This window comes from Electrona antarctica (assembly GCF_951216825.1).
Source record: "Electrona antarctica genome assembly, chromosome: 19".
Classification (NCBI taxonomy): Eukaryota; Metazoa; Chordata; class Actinopteri; order Myctophiformes; family Myctophidae; genus Electrona; species Electrona antarctica.
The window spans coordinates 690,833-707,259 of record NC_136800.1 but is presented as its reverse complement, the minus strand read 5'-3'; the positions used below and the strand labels follow the sequence as shown (position 1 = coordinate 707,259).

Sequence of the window (16,427 nt, the reverse complement as noted above, 5' to 3'; positions counted from 1 at the left end):
CTCTCGTCTTCATGTTTGACGTTGACACAGAGTCTCATCTTACATTATATCTCTGCTGTCCGGAGGAAACCTCATAACTCCAAAATGTTCATTTTTCAGGAAATGAAAAATAATTTTTTTGTCAGGAAATTAAGAAAACCTTAAAGCAATACAGCCTCATCAAAGTTGGTGTTGTAACTTTATATATAGTCAATTACTTCCATGAGAGGGAGAGAGGTGGTGGAGTTAGTTGCTTTAGCAGACATTTTGAGGGTCCAATGGAGTTAAGAGGTTTTGTCCAAAGCACTTTTTATTACTTTCCATTGGTTTAATATTTTCAAAACAACACACAGACGTAAAGGGTGATCATTGGCACTGATTTATGCCAATGTTTTTTTCTCCGAAAACCTCAAAAATGGAGTTATGAGGTTTCCTCCCGACAGCAACGCCATCTCACCATGGCCCTTTGGAAGTGAGACGGACCGTCAGGAAGACCATCCTGGGGCCGTTTCCTATAGCCCATAAGATTCAGACTCTCGTATAGGTGTGTTTTATCGATTCTGACATTTCCAATCTACGAGATTCAATCTCGTAGATTGGAAATGTCAGAATCGATAAAATCTCGTAGATTGAAAATGTCAGAATCGATAAAAGACATCTCTACGAGAGTCTGAATCTTAGGCTATAGGCGATTCTCCAAAACGCTGGGTGTTGTTACTCGGTACCCAAACCTCTCACACAGATGACCCTAGATCATACATAGGCAACTGGCGGCCCAGGGGCCACATGCGGCCCCCACCTTCACTTAATGTGGCCCTCAGGTTAATGTCAGAATACTGATATAATATTGGTTTCAGCTGTTTACAATTCCACAACATGCAAACATGACCCGCTTTAATTACTTCAGTCTAAATTAGTAGCTCATTGCTTCAACACAAGTATAATTAAAGGCATTTGAAATTACTTAAGAATGTTAATTTTCAGGATTCCAATTCAAAAATAGCAAAAAAATTATTCAAGATTTCAATTCGAATATAGCAAAAATAGCAGATCTACAAGCTCAAAACGCGTCGCGCTGCGACACGTTTTGAGCTTGTAGATCTGCTAGTTTTGCTACGACAGCAATGTGGCCCCTCTGGAGTGAGTGTGGAAATATAGTGGCCCTCGCCATCGTCAAAGTTGCCCAAACCTGCCCTAGATGAAATGTGTTCTCATTTGAACTTAAACGTATATCGTGTTGGGATGATGGAGTGGTGATGTAAATAGGTTTTCAATGAATGTAATGAGTCCCATTTTCTTTTCTTTTTTTTTTTACAAATTGCAGCATTTAACTCCCGTTTCATTTTATATGGTTATAATATAATGTGGTTATATTCATGTAGAAAACAGAAGAAGAAATGATTATTATAACTAAAGCTAGCAAAATAAACTAGAATAAAAACAACAGTACAGTAGTGCATCCCGTGGATGCAGAGGTCGTTGTTTTATTGCGTCCCTTAACTATAAACTGCGTTTTGGGATGCAAAATGCAGCCTATTTTAATCTCTGATGGCGTAGTGAGCAACTAGGTTAACCCATTTTGGGAGAGAACCCTTTTGGTGTTTGTAGCATTATGTCATACTTTAGCTATTGAAAAATAGCAGATCTACAAGCTCATAGCGCGGCACCGAGTGCCGCGCTATGAACTTGTAGGTCTGCTATTTTTGAAAAAACGTGAAAATGTGCCTGAAATCATTGAATATATATTCTTTCAGAGCGAGTTTTTAACTCAAATCTTTGCTACTGGGAGGGTCCCTGGAACTACATATTTTCAGATGGAGGTCCGCGGCCGATGTCATATTATGTTTGGGGTCCTTGCTTGACATGAGAACGACTGACATAGAAACTTGTTTTTTTTCAGAAAACTTTCAGGATTTAGAAAACATTTTTTTAAATTTCGACGTCAGGCCTAAATGGGTTAAGATACAACTTCAACCAGTGGGGGATGAAGGGACTTATTTTAGCTAACCATCACACCCTTTAGTACAGTGGTTTAACCAAACATTTTCATGTCAAGGACCCCCCAAATGGACACTCATTAGCCACGCGGACCCCCATTTGAAAATATACATGCCAGGGACCCCCCCCCCCCCCCCCCATAAGAGAAGAGCTCTAGCAGAGATTCTCAACCCGTTTCATTTCAAGGACCCCCCCCCCCCCCCAGTTTGACATGCATTAGTCTACGGACCCCCCATTTAATGGTATTTCTATCTCTGGGACACCCAATATTATTATCATATATTATTGTAAATTCCATGTTAATTTAAAGGAGAATTCCATGCCAGAAGGCTTTCTTACCTTTATTTGTAGTGGTTATATCCCCACCAAAGAGGTCCAGGTGTTATTTAGTTTGTGCAAAATTGCATTATTGGCTATTTCCCCCAACCATAAGCCCTCAATGGGGGTTGGGTTTTTGTGCTAATTTGCTTATTTCCATCGAAATAAGTAGTAAAATGTGCCGTTTGTAATACTATTTACATTATGAAGAGAGGATATATTTTTGAGCGATGGAAATAAGCGAATTAGCACAACACCCCAATGCCCTGTTCAATTCAATACCATTCATTGAGGGCTTATGGTAGGGGACATAGCCAATAATGCGCTTTTGCACAAAATATCACCTGGACCTCTTTGGTGGGGACGTAACAACTACAAATAAAAGGTAAGAAAGCCTTCTAGTGTGGAATTCTCCTTTAACTCTGAGTGTACAAATGGAACCAAATGGACCCGTTGGGGGTCCATTTGTACACTCTCAGAGTTACAGACCCATTTGATTCCAAACTATCATGTAGCTGGGGACCCCCTGAAACTCCCTCAAGGACCCTTAGAGGGGTCCCCGGACCCCACTTTGGGAAACCACCGCTTTAGTTCCTTTTATTCAAAACGCGCTGTGCGACAGTAGCAACTCTGTACCTCAAGTACACTGCTTTCTTTGTATATACGGTATATATATATAAATGTGTATGTGCGGAATTATAACCACCACCACTGCCAACATGCAGCGAACATGGCCATACATACACGGGGAGTAGTTCAGAGGCATGAGGCTTCTCTTCTCTCCAACAGTGTGGGCGTAATAATAATAAAGCAGCAACCCATCTCTGCCGCACGGTCGGTAGGATCAAGGTTAGGCATCAATCACCTCGATAGCGGCGAGTTTAGTTACCCATGGCAACCGGGGGGAGGAGGAGGAGGAGGCATCGCTCATGGGGGTTACCATGGCAACTGCAACAGAAGGACCCAAGCGCCTTCGTGCTGCGGCGGCACCTGTGTGAGGCTTTCACAAAGCCCTTTTTAACCCATTTTGGACGGGGAACCCCTTTTTGGTGTTTGAAAGCATTATTTTACACTTATAGCTATTGAAAAATAGCAGATCTACAAGCTCGTAGCGCGGCACCGAGTGCCGCGCTACGAGCTTGTAGGTCTGCTATTTTTGAAAAATCGTGAAAATGTGGGGCAAATCTTTGAATATATATTCTTTCAGAGAACGTTTTTAACTCAAATCTTTGCTTCTGGGGGGGGTTGGTCCCTGGAACAACATATTTTCAGATGGGGGTCCGTGGCCAATTGCATATCATTTTTTGGGTACAGAAACATGAGGTATTTCAGAAAACTGTAAGAATTTAGAAGACATTTTTTTAAATTTCGATGTCAGGCCAAAAGGGGTTAATGTTCTCACAGTGGGTGGGTGGGTGGGGTTCAATGTTGGATGATATAATGGCAGGGCAGTATAGAGGCTTTTATATTGCCGGCTCCATCCTTATCGCTCTACACAAACCCACGGTGGAATATTAACCCATTTTACACCCGAGGACGATTCTACATGAGTTTTCTGGAAAGAACCGTCGTTTTCTAACATTTTCATGTCAAGGACCCCCAAATGTATTATGTAAATGGCCGCCGATCACCCCCCCGATCTGAAAATATGTAGTTCCAGCCAGGGACCCTCCCGGAAGCAAAGATGAGAGTTAAAAAATGTTCGCTCTGAAAGAATATATATTCCAAGATTTGCACCACATTGACGATTTTTCGAAAATAGCAGACCTACGAGCTCGTAGCGCGGCACTCGGTGCCGCGCTACGAGCTTGTAGATCTGCTATTTTTTCAATAGCTAAAGCATAACATAGTGCTTAAAACACCAAAAGGTGAGTGACCTGTAGGCATGTGTTGTGTGCATGCAGTAGACGATCATGTACAATGTATGTTGTGCGTGTGCGTCAGTGTTGATTTTGTCGACTACAACTATGACGAAAAATGTTCGGCGACACTGACGAAAACTACATGGAAACCAAATGAAAACCAAGCTACGATGACTAAAACGAAGACTAAATACATTGACAATTTTGTCGACAAATAACTAGACTAAAATGTTAGGGACTAGTGGACAAGAGATCCAGTATAAGTCATTTTACGCTTGGTTGTATGTTGAAAATAGCCCATCTACAAGCTTGTGGGCTTGTAGATCGGCTATTTTCAGCAAGGGTAAAAACAGTCATTACGACGGCATCAAGGTCGACTAAATCAACTGTAGATTTAGTCGACTAAAATCTCATGACATTTAGTAGACTAAAGCTAGACTAACACTAAAACATTCCAGGTGACTGGAAAAAAAAACGTGACTGAAACAAAATTAAAACTATTGAAGAGAGACTACGACTAAAAACCAAAATCAAAATTTGCTGCCAAAAACAAACAATGCTTCATCATACATTTATTTATCATGTACAAAGTGTGTCTTCCAGGCGGTACAAAGCTGTTTTTAAGACTCCAGTGCTCGCCCTCTCCAGTTTGTCTTTTTATTGCGGTAAAAAAGGTAAAATACCAGCATGATCAAAGAAGAGTCAAGAGGTACTTTTGGCAAATATTCATAAAGTATGTCTTATAGAAGGCAAGCAGACATCTTTGAGCGTTGTGTAAATGTGGAGGAGGCAAGAATAAACGGCGCAAAAAAGTGTCAAATGAGTGTGGCGTCCATCGGGGCACTCATTAAAAAGAATAAAAATTCATAAAAATATTTATTTTAAACAATACACACTTAAAATAGTTGATGCGAGGAGAGCCTGCCATTCTTAAAACACAACCTCCCAAAGGTTCGACACTCACAGCATGTACTGTTATGGATATTGTTATCTGATCATATTTCACAAGGTGGTCATTTTTGTTCTTACTTTGTACCCATAGTGAGCAGAATAGGAAGTAGGCAACAAAATGGCCACCATGTAAATATGGTCTAATTCATGTGCAATGCAAGTGTACGTGTGAAAGAAAACTGTGTATAGGCCATGATTGAGACTCATGTCCGCAAAATGCGTCGATCGATAGGTTCGTATTTTGAGCAGTTCACAGTCACTATTCCTAGTGCTGGGGGGGGGGGGGGGGGGGGCTCAACGGAATAAAAAGGTGGTGCTGAACACACACACACACACACACACACACACACACACACACACACACACACACACACACACACACACACACACACACACACACACACACACACACACACACACACACACACACACACACACACACACACACACACACACACACACACACACACACACACACACACACACACACACACACACACACACACACACACACACACACACACACACACACACACCAAAACATTTGGCAAAAACAATCATGGTTCCAGAGATGAAGACGTGGTGGTGGTGGTGGTGGGGGGGGGGGGGGTGAAGGGGATTTAGTCTGTGAGGCACAGCACTGTGGACATTTCTACATACACGCCAACGTGTCGGTCTGTCCGTTTGTTGTTCACTCTTTTCACCGAGGTGAGATTGCAAACCTCTCTGGGGGCCCTGGTAAAAACTGTAGCCCCCCCCCCTCCTCCCCACCTCCCCACAACCTCACCCCGCGCCACTCTGCACACACAAGAGGGGGACGCGCGACATGACGGAGACAGAGATAAAAGCAAGAGAGAGAACTGTAACAACAAGAGAAACAAGAGAGCGAGAGAGAGAGAGAGAGACAGTGGAAGAATAGTTTGATAAGTGAGATGTCCAGTTTGAGAGTTGTTGGGGGAGTCGGGTGTGTGTGTGGCTACAGAATGTCTCTGATAAGTCTCTCTGTGACACGTTTTTTTTTTAGAGAACAACAGGGTTGGAGGAGGAGGAGGCCATCATGGATGAGGAGGGGTCTGTCATAGAGGTGGGGGGGGGGGGGGGGGGGGGGGGTAGGTGAATGACAGCCGGCGTTGGGGTGTGTTTCTTTTCTCTCCTCAAAGATATTGTTGTAAAAAGTGCAGCAGCATGATCTCGTAGTGCTCTCCAGACTCTGGGCAGCGGATACTATGCCGCTCGTTGGGGTAGACCTAGAAGACAGACAGAAAAAACAAAGGGGGTAAATCGCGTTAATTCAAAATCCGTTTTGTGTTTTACCCAAAAATCACATGTTCAGTTAACCCATTTCGACCTGAGGACGATTCTACAAATGTCTTCTAAATCCTGACAGTTTTCTTAAAAAATGTTTCTATGTCAGTGGTTCTCAAACATTTTCACGTCAAGGACCCCAAGAATTATCTGTAATTGGCCGCCGACCCCCCATCTGAAAATATGTTGTTCCAGGATTTGCACTACATTTTCACGATCTGTCAAAAATAGCAGACCTACAAGCTCGTAGCGCGGCACTCGGTGCCGCGCTATGAGCTATTTTTCAATAGCTAAAGCATAACATAATGCTAACACCAAAAGGGGTTCCCGCCCAACATGGGTTAGGTATTCTTGTTTTTTTTTTCTTTAAAACATTAGTTTTAGTTTTTTCAAAATGTAGGCAAAATCTAAGCCCAGCTGGCCATTGATTCCTCACAATCAATGGCCACAATGCTTTGTGTAACCCGAGTTTAAAAAGGGTAGGCGATATAAGCCTCGGCTCCTTTTCGGTACCACTAGTATTAGTGGATTTTTAATCTGTATGTACGTTTGTATATGTACTCTTTTTCCTGTTATGGACCGAAATAAAATCTATCTATCCATCCATCCATCCATCCAACTAACTTATCCATTATCTGCTTGTTGATTTCAATCAAAAATAGATTTTCTACAAGTGACTAAAATGGTTACTCTGATGAGCCACTTTTGCCACTATTTTATAATTGGTTGTACTTATGGTAAATGGTGCATTTATATAGAGCCTTTATCCAAGGGGCTTTACATAGATTGTGCATTACATTCACCCATTCACACACACACACATTCATACACCGATGGCGGCGGAAACCATGCAAGGCACCAACCAGCACATCAGGAGCAATTTGGGGTTCAGTGTCTTGCACTTATTGTCACGTAGACAGCACAATAAGTGCATTGTATGTAGTCATAGCACTTCATAGTATATATGTACAGCATAGTATAGCATATATGTATAGTTTATATGTATAGTGTCATTATATAGATATGTTCTAGTCACGTTCTTAGCTTACGCATGTTTCGCGATAAATGCATTTTACATATGTGATGTATTCCCATGCTTTTTGTTCTTGCTTAATGTAAATCGCTCTGGATTAAGAGCGTCTGCTAAATGCCTAAATTGTAATTGTAAATTGTTGCTCAAGGACACTTCGACACTAACTCTGGGGGGAGCCTGGGTTCGAACAGGCAACCTTGCGGCTTCCATCCAGCCACTCTACCCCTGAGCCACCGCCGCCCACACTTGTTGCGTCGTGGCAAAAAATAGCATATACAAGCTCGCAAGGTACATGATGAGAGGTGAGCATTTGGATATTATGCTACTTTGCCTTTTACATTTTATGAAAATCAAACCCATTTAGACCTGACCTCGACATTTAAAAAAAAAATCTTCTAAATCCTCCAGTTTTCTGAAATAAATATTTTCACGATTTTTCAAAAATAGCAGACCTAGATCTGCTATTTTTCAATAGCTAAATTATAACATAATGTTTAAAACACCAAAAGGGGTTCCCGCCCAAAATGGGTTAAAGTTAAAATGCGGCCCTATATTTCAAACTACTAAACCTATATTCAGACCAATGTCATTTCAGACGTCAGTCAAAGCATAATTCGAGTTTTGTAACAAACAGAAATTCTCCAGATGGACTGTTTGGTAGGTAGGAAAATATTAGTCACCCCTGGTGGAAAATGATCAACACAGACAGAGTGGCAGAAAGAGAAAGAGAGAGAGAGAGAGAGAGCGAGAGCGAGAGAGCGAGCAAGGTTCCCAAAGTGGGGTCTGGGGACCCCTAGGGGTCCTTGAGGGAGTTCCAGGGGGGTCTCCAGCTAAATGATAGTTTGGAACCAAATGGACCCCAACGGGTCCACTTGGTTCCATTTGTACACTCTCAGAGTCAGAATTAACATTGATTTTACAATATAAATTGGGGGTCCCAGAGATAGAAATGGGGGGGGGGGGTCTGTAGACTAATGAATGTTCAACTGGGGGTGCTTGAAATGAAAACGGGTTGAGAATCACTGCTAGAGCCGTAAAAATCTTCTCTTATGGAGGTCCCTGGCATTATCTCTTCAAATGAAGGTCTTCCACAGGCTGATTATTAGTGTCAATTTGGGGGTCCTTGAGAGAGCGAGAGCGAGAGCGAGAGCGAGAGCGAGAGAGAGAGACTAACCTGTAGCTGGTAGGGCTTCCCAGCGCGGATTATCTGTGACACCAAGAAGTTGGTGTGGAAAAAGTGCACGTTTTCATCCAGGAAGCCATGGAGGATGAGCAGACGGTTGGGCCTGAAAGAAAGAACATCAGGAGGGTTAAGTAGTTAGTTTTCACTTAGTTTTAGTCACATTTTAGTCGACTAAATCTACAGGTGATTTAGTCGACTGAAATGTGTTTTGGCGGGCCTTGATGCCGTCGTAATGACAGATTTTTACACTTGCTGAACATAGCAGATCTACAAGCACACTTGAGCTTGTAGAGCGGCTATTTTCAGCACGCAACCAAGTGTAAAATGACTTATACTGGATCTCTTGTCCACTAGTCCCTTCCTAACATTTTTGGTCTAGTTTTTATTTGTTGACGAAATTGTCAATACCATACATGTAGTCTTAGTTTTAGTCACCATAGCTTAGTTTTCATTTAGTTTCCATGTAGTCTTCGTCAGTGAAAAAAAAGGTAGTCATCTTAGTTTTAGCCGATAAAAACCAACACTAGTTAAAACCCGTAATAAAGTGCTGTTATGTAACTACTGTACGCGAGAACATCTCATATTTACTAAGAGGCTTTACGAGAGAGACAGACATGAGTGAAAGAGAGAGAGAGAGAGAGAGAGAGAGAGAGAGAGAGAGAGAAAAGAGAGAGAGAGAGAAGAGAATCTGGCAGTGAAAGTTTGGCTGCCAAGATAATTCCAACATAATATCGTTGCGGGAGGAAACAGGAAACCAACCCAACTCAATTTTAAATAAGCACTATTTGAACACCCTTTACGTCTGTGTGTCGTTTCGAAAATATTGAACCAATGGAAAGTAGTACAAATCGTTTGGGACATTAAACCTCTTAACTCCATTGGACCCTCAAACTGTCTAACTCCACCACCTCTCCCACTCTCAGGGAAGAAATGGACAATATATAAAGTTACACAACACCAACTTTGATGAAAAATAAACATTTTTTGGAGTTAGGCGGTTTCTTCCCCGACAGGTTACAACACTTTTTTGTGTTGTTTTTCTTCTTTGTAATTATTTGTTTGGTCCAACATATTGTGTTTGTTGTCATGATTCGTCACAACTCGAGTTGGCTTCGTACGACGCTTAAAAGGTCTTTAAATAAATACTTTTTGAAATGTCTATGGGGAAAATGCAGTGGGAATTATTTCCTGGGCCTGGCGTCGTCATGAAAGGGGTGGGACTGCGACGCTCTATAGCCGGGGAGCCACAGACAGGCCCAAAAGCTCAACGGTTAAGGATTAACTTGTGATGTCATGACATACATTTTATTTGTGTTTTTTTCTATTCACTTGGTCATTAAGGTCCACAGAATGAGAGGTCTGCTCTGGTCATTAAGGTCCACAGAATGAGAGGCCTGCTCTGGTCATTAAGGTCCACAGAATGAGAGGTCTGCTCGGGTCATTAAGGTCCACAGAATGAGAGGTCTGCTCTGGTCATTAAGGTCCACAGAATGAGAGGTCTGCTCTGGTCATTAAGGTCCACAGAATGAGAGGTCTGCTCTGGTCATTAAGGTCCACAGAATGAGAGGTCTGCTCTGGTCATTAAGGTCCACAGAATGAGAGGTCTGCTCTGGTCATTAAGGTCCACAGAATGAGAGGCCTGCTCTGGTCATTAAGGTCCACAGAATGAGAGGTCTGCTCTGGTCATTAAGGTCCACAGAATGAGAGGCCTGCTCTGGTCATTAAGGTCCACAGAATGAGAGGTCTGCTCTGGTCATTAAGGTCCACAGAATGAGAGGTCTGCTCTGGTCATTAAGGTCCACAGAATGAGAGGTCTGCTCGGGTCATTAAGGTCCACAGAATGAGAGGTCTGCTCGGGTCATTAAGGTCCACAGAATGAGAGGTCTGCTCTGGTCATTACGGTCCACAGAATGAGAGGTCTGCTCGGGTCATTAAGGTCCACAGAATGAGAGGTCTGCTCTGGTCATTAAGGTCCACAGAATGAGAGGTCTGCTCTGGTCATTAAGGTCCACAGAATGAGAGGTCTGCTCTGGTCATTAAGGTCCACAGAATGAGAGGTCTGCTCTGGTCATTAAGGTCCACAGAATGAGAGGTCTGCTCTGGTCATTAAGGTCCACAGAATGAGAGGTCTGCTCTGGTCATTAAGGTCCACAGAATGAGAGGTCTGCTCTGGTCATTACGGTCCACAGAATGAGAGGTCTGCTCTGGTCATTAAGGTCCACAGAATGAGAGGCCTGCTCTGGTCATTAAGGTCCACAGAATGAGAGGTCTGCTCTGGTCATTAAGGTCCACAGAATGAGAGGTCTGCTCTGCCGGAAACATTGCGGAAAAAAAGTCATGGCCATTTTTGTATACCACACCATAGACAACCATTGAATCCATTCCAAGCATTAGTTTTGCACAAAAAACTAATGCTTGGCACTAATTCATGCCATATCCACTTGCCCAAATGTGCTATCGCCGAATTCAGGCCAAGGAGTGCTTTTTGTGCAAAACTAATGCTTGGAATGGAACATGTCACATGCTACTTAACACTCCCAACGCGGATCGCGTATCAATACGTTATCAATTAATCAAACGTCGGGTGCGGATCACGTATCAATACGTTTCAATCACTTTTTATAGAATACTTTCATTCATCTTTTTACCCACCCGGACAATGAAGAACCATCGCCCTATCATTGCTGCTTACTCCCGCTCACGTGATCAGAAAAAAAAACAAAAAACAAAAACCCCCCTCCCCTCCTGAAAACAGGAGGGCTGGCCGCTTTACGTGTAGAAGCCAGTTGAACGCTGAACGGAACGCTGCCTATTGCCTAAACACATATGCACCCGATCGGCATTGCAATGCATAACATCTGCAACACACATGGACAGATGCATGTTTCCTTCTTCATACTGTAGCGACCAAACGATCCCCGAGCCTACAATACTACGAACTAGCCACAGTATCGAGGGGCCGCCACGACAAGACAGTGTTCCGTTGGTGGATCACGTATCGCCATGCAGAGCCGTCATAATCGGAGATCGCTCAGACGTGTGATTGTAACGCTTTTTTATTCATTATAATTGTAGTGATAAGACCGCAATGAACGCGTCGGGGACGTAATCGACCCGGGTGTAATGTATAACGAACTTTTCCGCGACCTAAACCGTGGTGTTGTCATCTGTGGAAGTCATTTTTTCCTTCTCGTCGACATCACAGCCGGGTGACGCTTTTTTCCCCCTCCATCGCCCCCAAGCTGCATGCCCATAGCCTGGCTTGGCCAGCCTCATAGCGGGGATTCACTGAAGATTCTTCCCCGGAGGAAACATCAGTGAACCCTCGCTATGAGTCTGGCCGTGCCAGGCTAGCATGCCCAGGCATGTTCCCCTACACTAGCTTGAAAAACAAAATCAGCTGATGACAACGCGTCTCACCGTTATACTATAGTTCTGAACCGAACGGTGGAATGGGACTTTTTATAGCCGTACGGATCAAGACTTTTGCTGCCCAATGTGCCCATGACCCCCCCCCCCAATGTTACTGCGATCAAAACAATGAAAGCAGTGAGATAGATTAGGCGAGGCGGCAATCATCATCAAAAAGAAAGCATAGTTATGAAGGTTTATAGTCAGACATTGACAGGCAGATATAACAATAAACACAATAAATATGCTATACATCCTATACATCGAATGAAAGCCCTGAATGTGTACTTTTACGAGGAAAAGAGTAAACATTGATCCCATGTACAGTTTGTCATAAATTGGATACTGGGTGGATGCACATTGCGCCCACCAGATATAACTGCAGAGAAGACATGGACCCGAACTCAATATTCACAAAATAAGGCCTATAGCGACATATAAATACTATATACCGTATGAAACAGAAGACTCTCTGCTTTCATAAGGAAAAAAATTGTACTGTAATAATAAAAAAATCACACCCCTGTGAAGTGAGCAGTGCAACTCTACTTCTCTACTTATTCACTACAGCTCGCTATATACGGACTGAGGCAGAAAGTCATGTAAACCTTTTATTTACAGTTTGGTCTGTAAACTTCTACTGTAATAATAAAAATCACACCCCTGTGAAGTGAGCGTTGCAACTGTTCTGTACTTATTCACTACAGCTCGCTATATACGGACTGAGACAGAAAGTCATGTAAACCTTTTATTTACAGTTTGGTCTGTAAACTTCTACTGTAATAATACAAATCACACCCCTGTGAAGTGAGCGGTGCAACTGTTCTCTACAGTTGCACCGCGCAACTATAAAGAACAGTTGCACCGCTCACTTCACAGGGGTGTGATTTTTATTATTACAGTAGAAGTTTACAGACCAAACTGTAAATAAAAGGTTTACATGACTTTCTGTCTCAGTCCGTATATAGCGAGCTGTAGTGAATAAGTACAGAACAGTTGCAACGCTCACTTCACAGGGGTGTGATTTTTATTATTACAGTAGAAGTTTACAGACCAAACTGTAAATAAAAGGTTTACATGACTTTCTGCCTCAGTCCGTATATAGCGAGCTGTAGTGAATAAGTAGAGAAGTAGAGTTGCACTGCTCACTTCACAGGGGTGTGATTTTTTTATTATTACAGTACAATTTTTTTCCTTATGAAAGCAGAGAGTCTTCTGTTTCATACGGTATATAGTATTTATATGTCGCTATAGGCCTTATTTTGTGAATATTGAGGAGTTCACGTCCATGTCTTCTCTGAAGTTATCTGGTGGGCACAAGCTGCATTCAATAACCAATTACTGTCTAACTGTAGATGGGATCAATGTTTACTGTTTTCCTCGTAAAAGTACACATTCAGGGCTTTCATTCGGTGTATAGGATGTATAGGATATTTATTGGGTTCAATTTTATATCTGCCTGTCAATGTCTCTGACTTTAAACCATCCATAACTCTGCTCGCTGTTCAAGATAACCACTTCCAGGCAAATGCAGGTGTTGCAAAAAGGTCAATATCTCCAGAATGGAACATGGTAAAATCAAAATGTATTTTTTTAATTGAAGTGGACAAGTTCAGCTTTCTTTTGATGTAGGCGTGTGATTCTCGCTATAAGAGAACATTTTACTGTGGGCCCCCGAACAAGGCCTTTGTGCAATGTTAAACGGCAGCAACATCCAAATAGGCCTGTTGAGATCTTGCAGCAATCAAAGTGTTAATGTATGATGAAATGTTGCCTTATATTGGTTGTCTATGGTGGGGTATACACAAATGGCCATAACTTTTTTTTCGCAATATTTCCTGGCAGAGCAGACCTCTCATTCTGTGTACCTAAATGACCAAGTGAATAGAAAAAACACAAATTAAATGTATGTCATGACATCACTGGTCCTCTCAAATGTTTGGTGCTGGCTCCCCGGCTATAGATAACGTTACAGTTGTCCTAGCCTCGGAAACCCAGACGTTTTTATTTCCAGGGAGGAAAAAAAAGTCTGGGTCCGAGTCCACTTCAATTCGGCATAGAGTAGCGCAAACATCACTCACTCTCTGCTGATTTCTGATCGTCTGCACCTTTGTTAAATTGACACACGCACATATACACACACACTCTCTCTCTCTCTCTCTCTCTCTGTCGCTCTAATTAATTAGTCTCATGTCTAGCAGCTGCGCATAGTTTCTCCCGGCGGATCCTGCCGGGAGCTGCCTATGTCATAAAAAGCATAGGTGAGTTCCAGGCTACAGTTGTCCTTCTAGGTCAAGGTATAGAGTTGTGTAGACGACTCTTTAGTTTGAGAAATACTGCAGCCGCAGGGCTGAGTACGTGAGTCGGTTTTGATGTGCATATTAAATGTAGTGAATAGCTTAAAGGCTTGATTTACACTTAGTCGTGTATTGTGTGTCTGGCACTGAAAATAGCTGATCTACAAGCTCACAACGCAGTCACGTTGCAATGCGTCGCAAAGCTTGTAGATCGGGTATGTTCGGTGCGAGACACCAGCGAATATAACCCGAGTCTAAATCAGGCTTGAGAGAGTCGTGCTGCGGCATGCCACCTGCGCAGCACTGTACGGGAACCCCTTTGGGGGTTTTAAGCATTATGTTATATTTTAGCTATTGAAAAATAGCAGATCTACAAGATCGTAGCGCGGCACCGAGTGCGCTACGATCTTGTAGATCTGCTATAGAGCTTGTAGATCTTCCATTTTTGAAAAATCGTGAAAATGTGGCGCAAATTTAGAATATATATTCTTTCAGGGCGAACATATTTAACTCTTTGCTTCTGGGGGGTCCCTGGAGCAACATCTTTTGAGATGGGGTCTGAGGCCAATTACATACCGTTGCTGTCCGGAGGAAACCTCATAACTCCATTTTTGAGGTTTTTGATTTTATTCCATAAATCAGTGCTATTGAACAGCCTTTACGTCTGTGTGTTTACTTTACTTTACTGTATTATGGATCCCCATTAGCACTTGCAAAAGCGTGGCTATTCTTCCTGGAGTTCCTGTTGTTTCGAAAATATCGAACCAATGGAAAGTAGTAAAAAAACGCATTGGACAAAACCTCTCAACTCCATTGGACCCTCAAACTGTCTGCTAAAACAGCCAACTCCACCACCTCTCTCCTTCTCATGGAAGTAATTGACAATATCTAAAGTCACAACACCAACTTTGATGAGGCGTTGTTTACAAAAACGTATATTTTTCCTTTCCTGAAAAATTAACATTTTGGAGTTATGAGGTTTCCTCCGGACAAGCAGAGATATCATTTTTGGGGGGGGGGTCCTTGACATGAAAATGTTTGAGTTACGACTGACATAAAAACATGGGTTTTTCTGAGAACTGTCAGGATTTAGAAGACGAATCGTCCTCGGGTCAAAATGGGTTCAATAAAATGAGGCTCGTCGCTCATCTCAACTGTCAGACATGGTTGTTGGCTGAACAGAAAATAAAAGAAGATGATATAGAAACTTGTGGAATTGAATGACTGCCGAGTTAGCCAAGACAACTTGGCACATTGACAGTTCTTCAAATAACGGAAACGGATATGAGAAGAAATGCCACTTTCTCTCATTTCCAAGTTCAAATGTAACCAGAACATTTGTTCTGATTAAGTCAATCTTCGGACTGCCTCGGTTCATCATCAATAAGGCCACATATGGGTTCTACAATTTCACTTCAAAACATCAATCAAAGTGTTACACAGCTTGTCCAGGATAACCCATTTAGGCCTGACATCGAAATTTGAAAAATGTCTTCTAAATTCTGACAGTTTTCTCAAATACCTATGTTTCTGTATCAGTGGTGCTCAATATTTCATGTCAAGGAGCCCCTCAGAAGCAAAGATTTGAATCAAAATGTTCGCTCTGAAAGTAGCCTGGAACTCACCTATGCTTTTTATGGCATAGGCAGCTCCCGGCAGGATCCGCCGGGAGAAACTATGCGCAGCTGCGCGACATGAGACTAATTACTTAGAGTGACAGAGAGAGAGAGAGAGGAGTGACACCGTCTCCACACCTTAGCGCAAAACGGTCTTAAGCTGCGCACTTCTTAAGCGGAGGAGAGCGTTTCCGGGAATCTGGCCGTCGCGCAAAAAGTCCGCGGAGGTGGAGCTTCTTTTCCATCCACCAGCTGTCTAAAAACTCGGAATTTAAGCTGCGCGCAGCCGAGAACGTGCGCAGCTCTTTCGATAGTGTGGCAGCGCCTTGTGTGTGTGTACATGTGTGCGTGCGTGTGTCAATTTAACAAAGGTGCAGACGATCAGAAATCAGCAGAGTGAGCGACGTTTGCGCTACTCTATGCCGAATTGAAGTGGACGTCTGGGTTTCCGAGGCTACTCTGAAAGAATATATA

General features: G+C 42.7%; 1 protein-coding gene across 4 annotated transcripts in view; it reads right to left on the bottom strand.

Annotated features, from left to right (window-relative positions):
• Nucleotides 1-4,792: 4,792 nt before the first annotated feature.
• LOC306943317 (dipeptidyl peptidase 9-like) overlaps nt 4,793-16,427 on the bottom strand; it is a 59,257-nt gene continuing 47,622 nt past the window's right edge. For all 4 annotated transcript variants that reach the window (XM_079529563.1, XM_079529564.1, XM_079529565.1 and 1 more), the window contains 2 exons: nt 8,621-8,732; nt 4,793-6,355 (listed from right to left, as the gene is read on the bottom strand). In XM_079529563.1, coding sequence (XP_079385689.1) covers nt 6,263-6,355; nt 8,621-8,732 — 205 coding nt within the window. In that variant the 3' untranslated portion in view covers nt 4,793-6,262. The remainder of the gene's footprint in view (nt 6,356-8,620; nt 8,733-16,427) is intronic.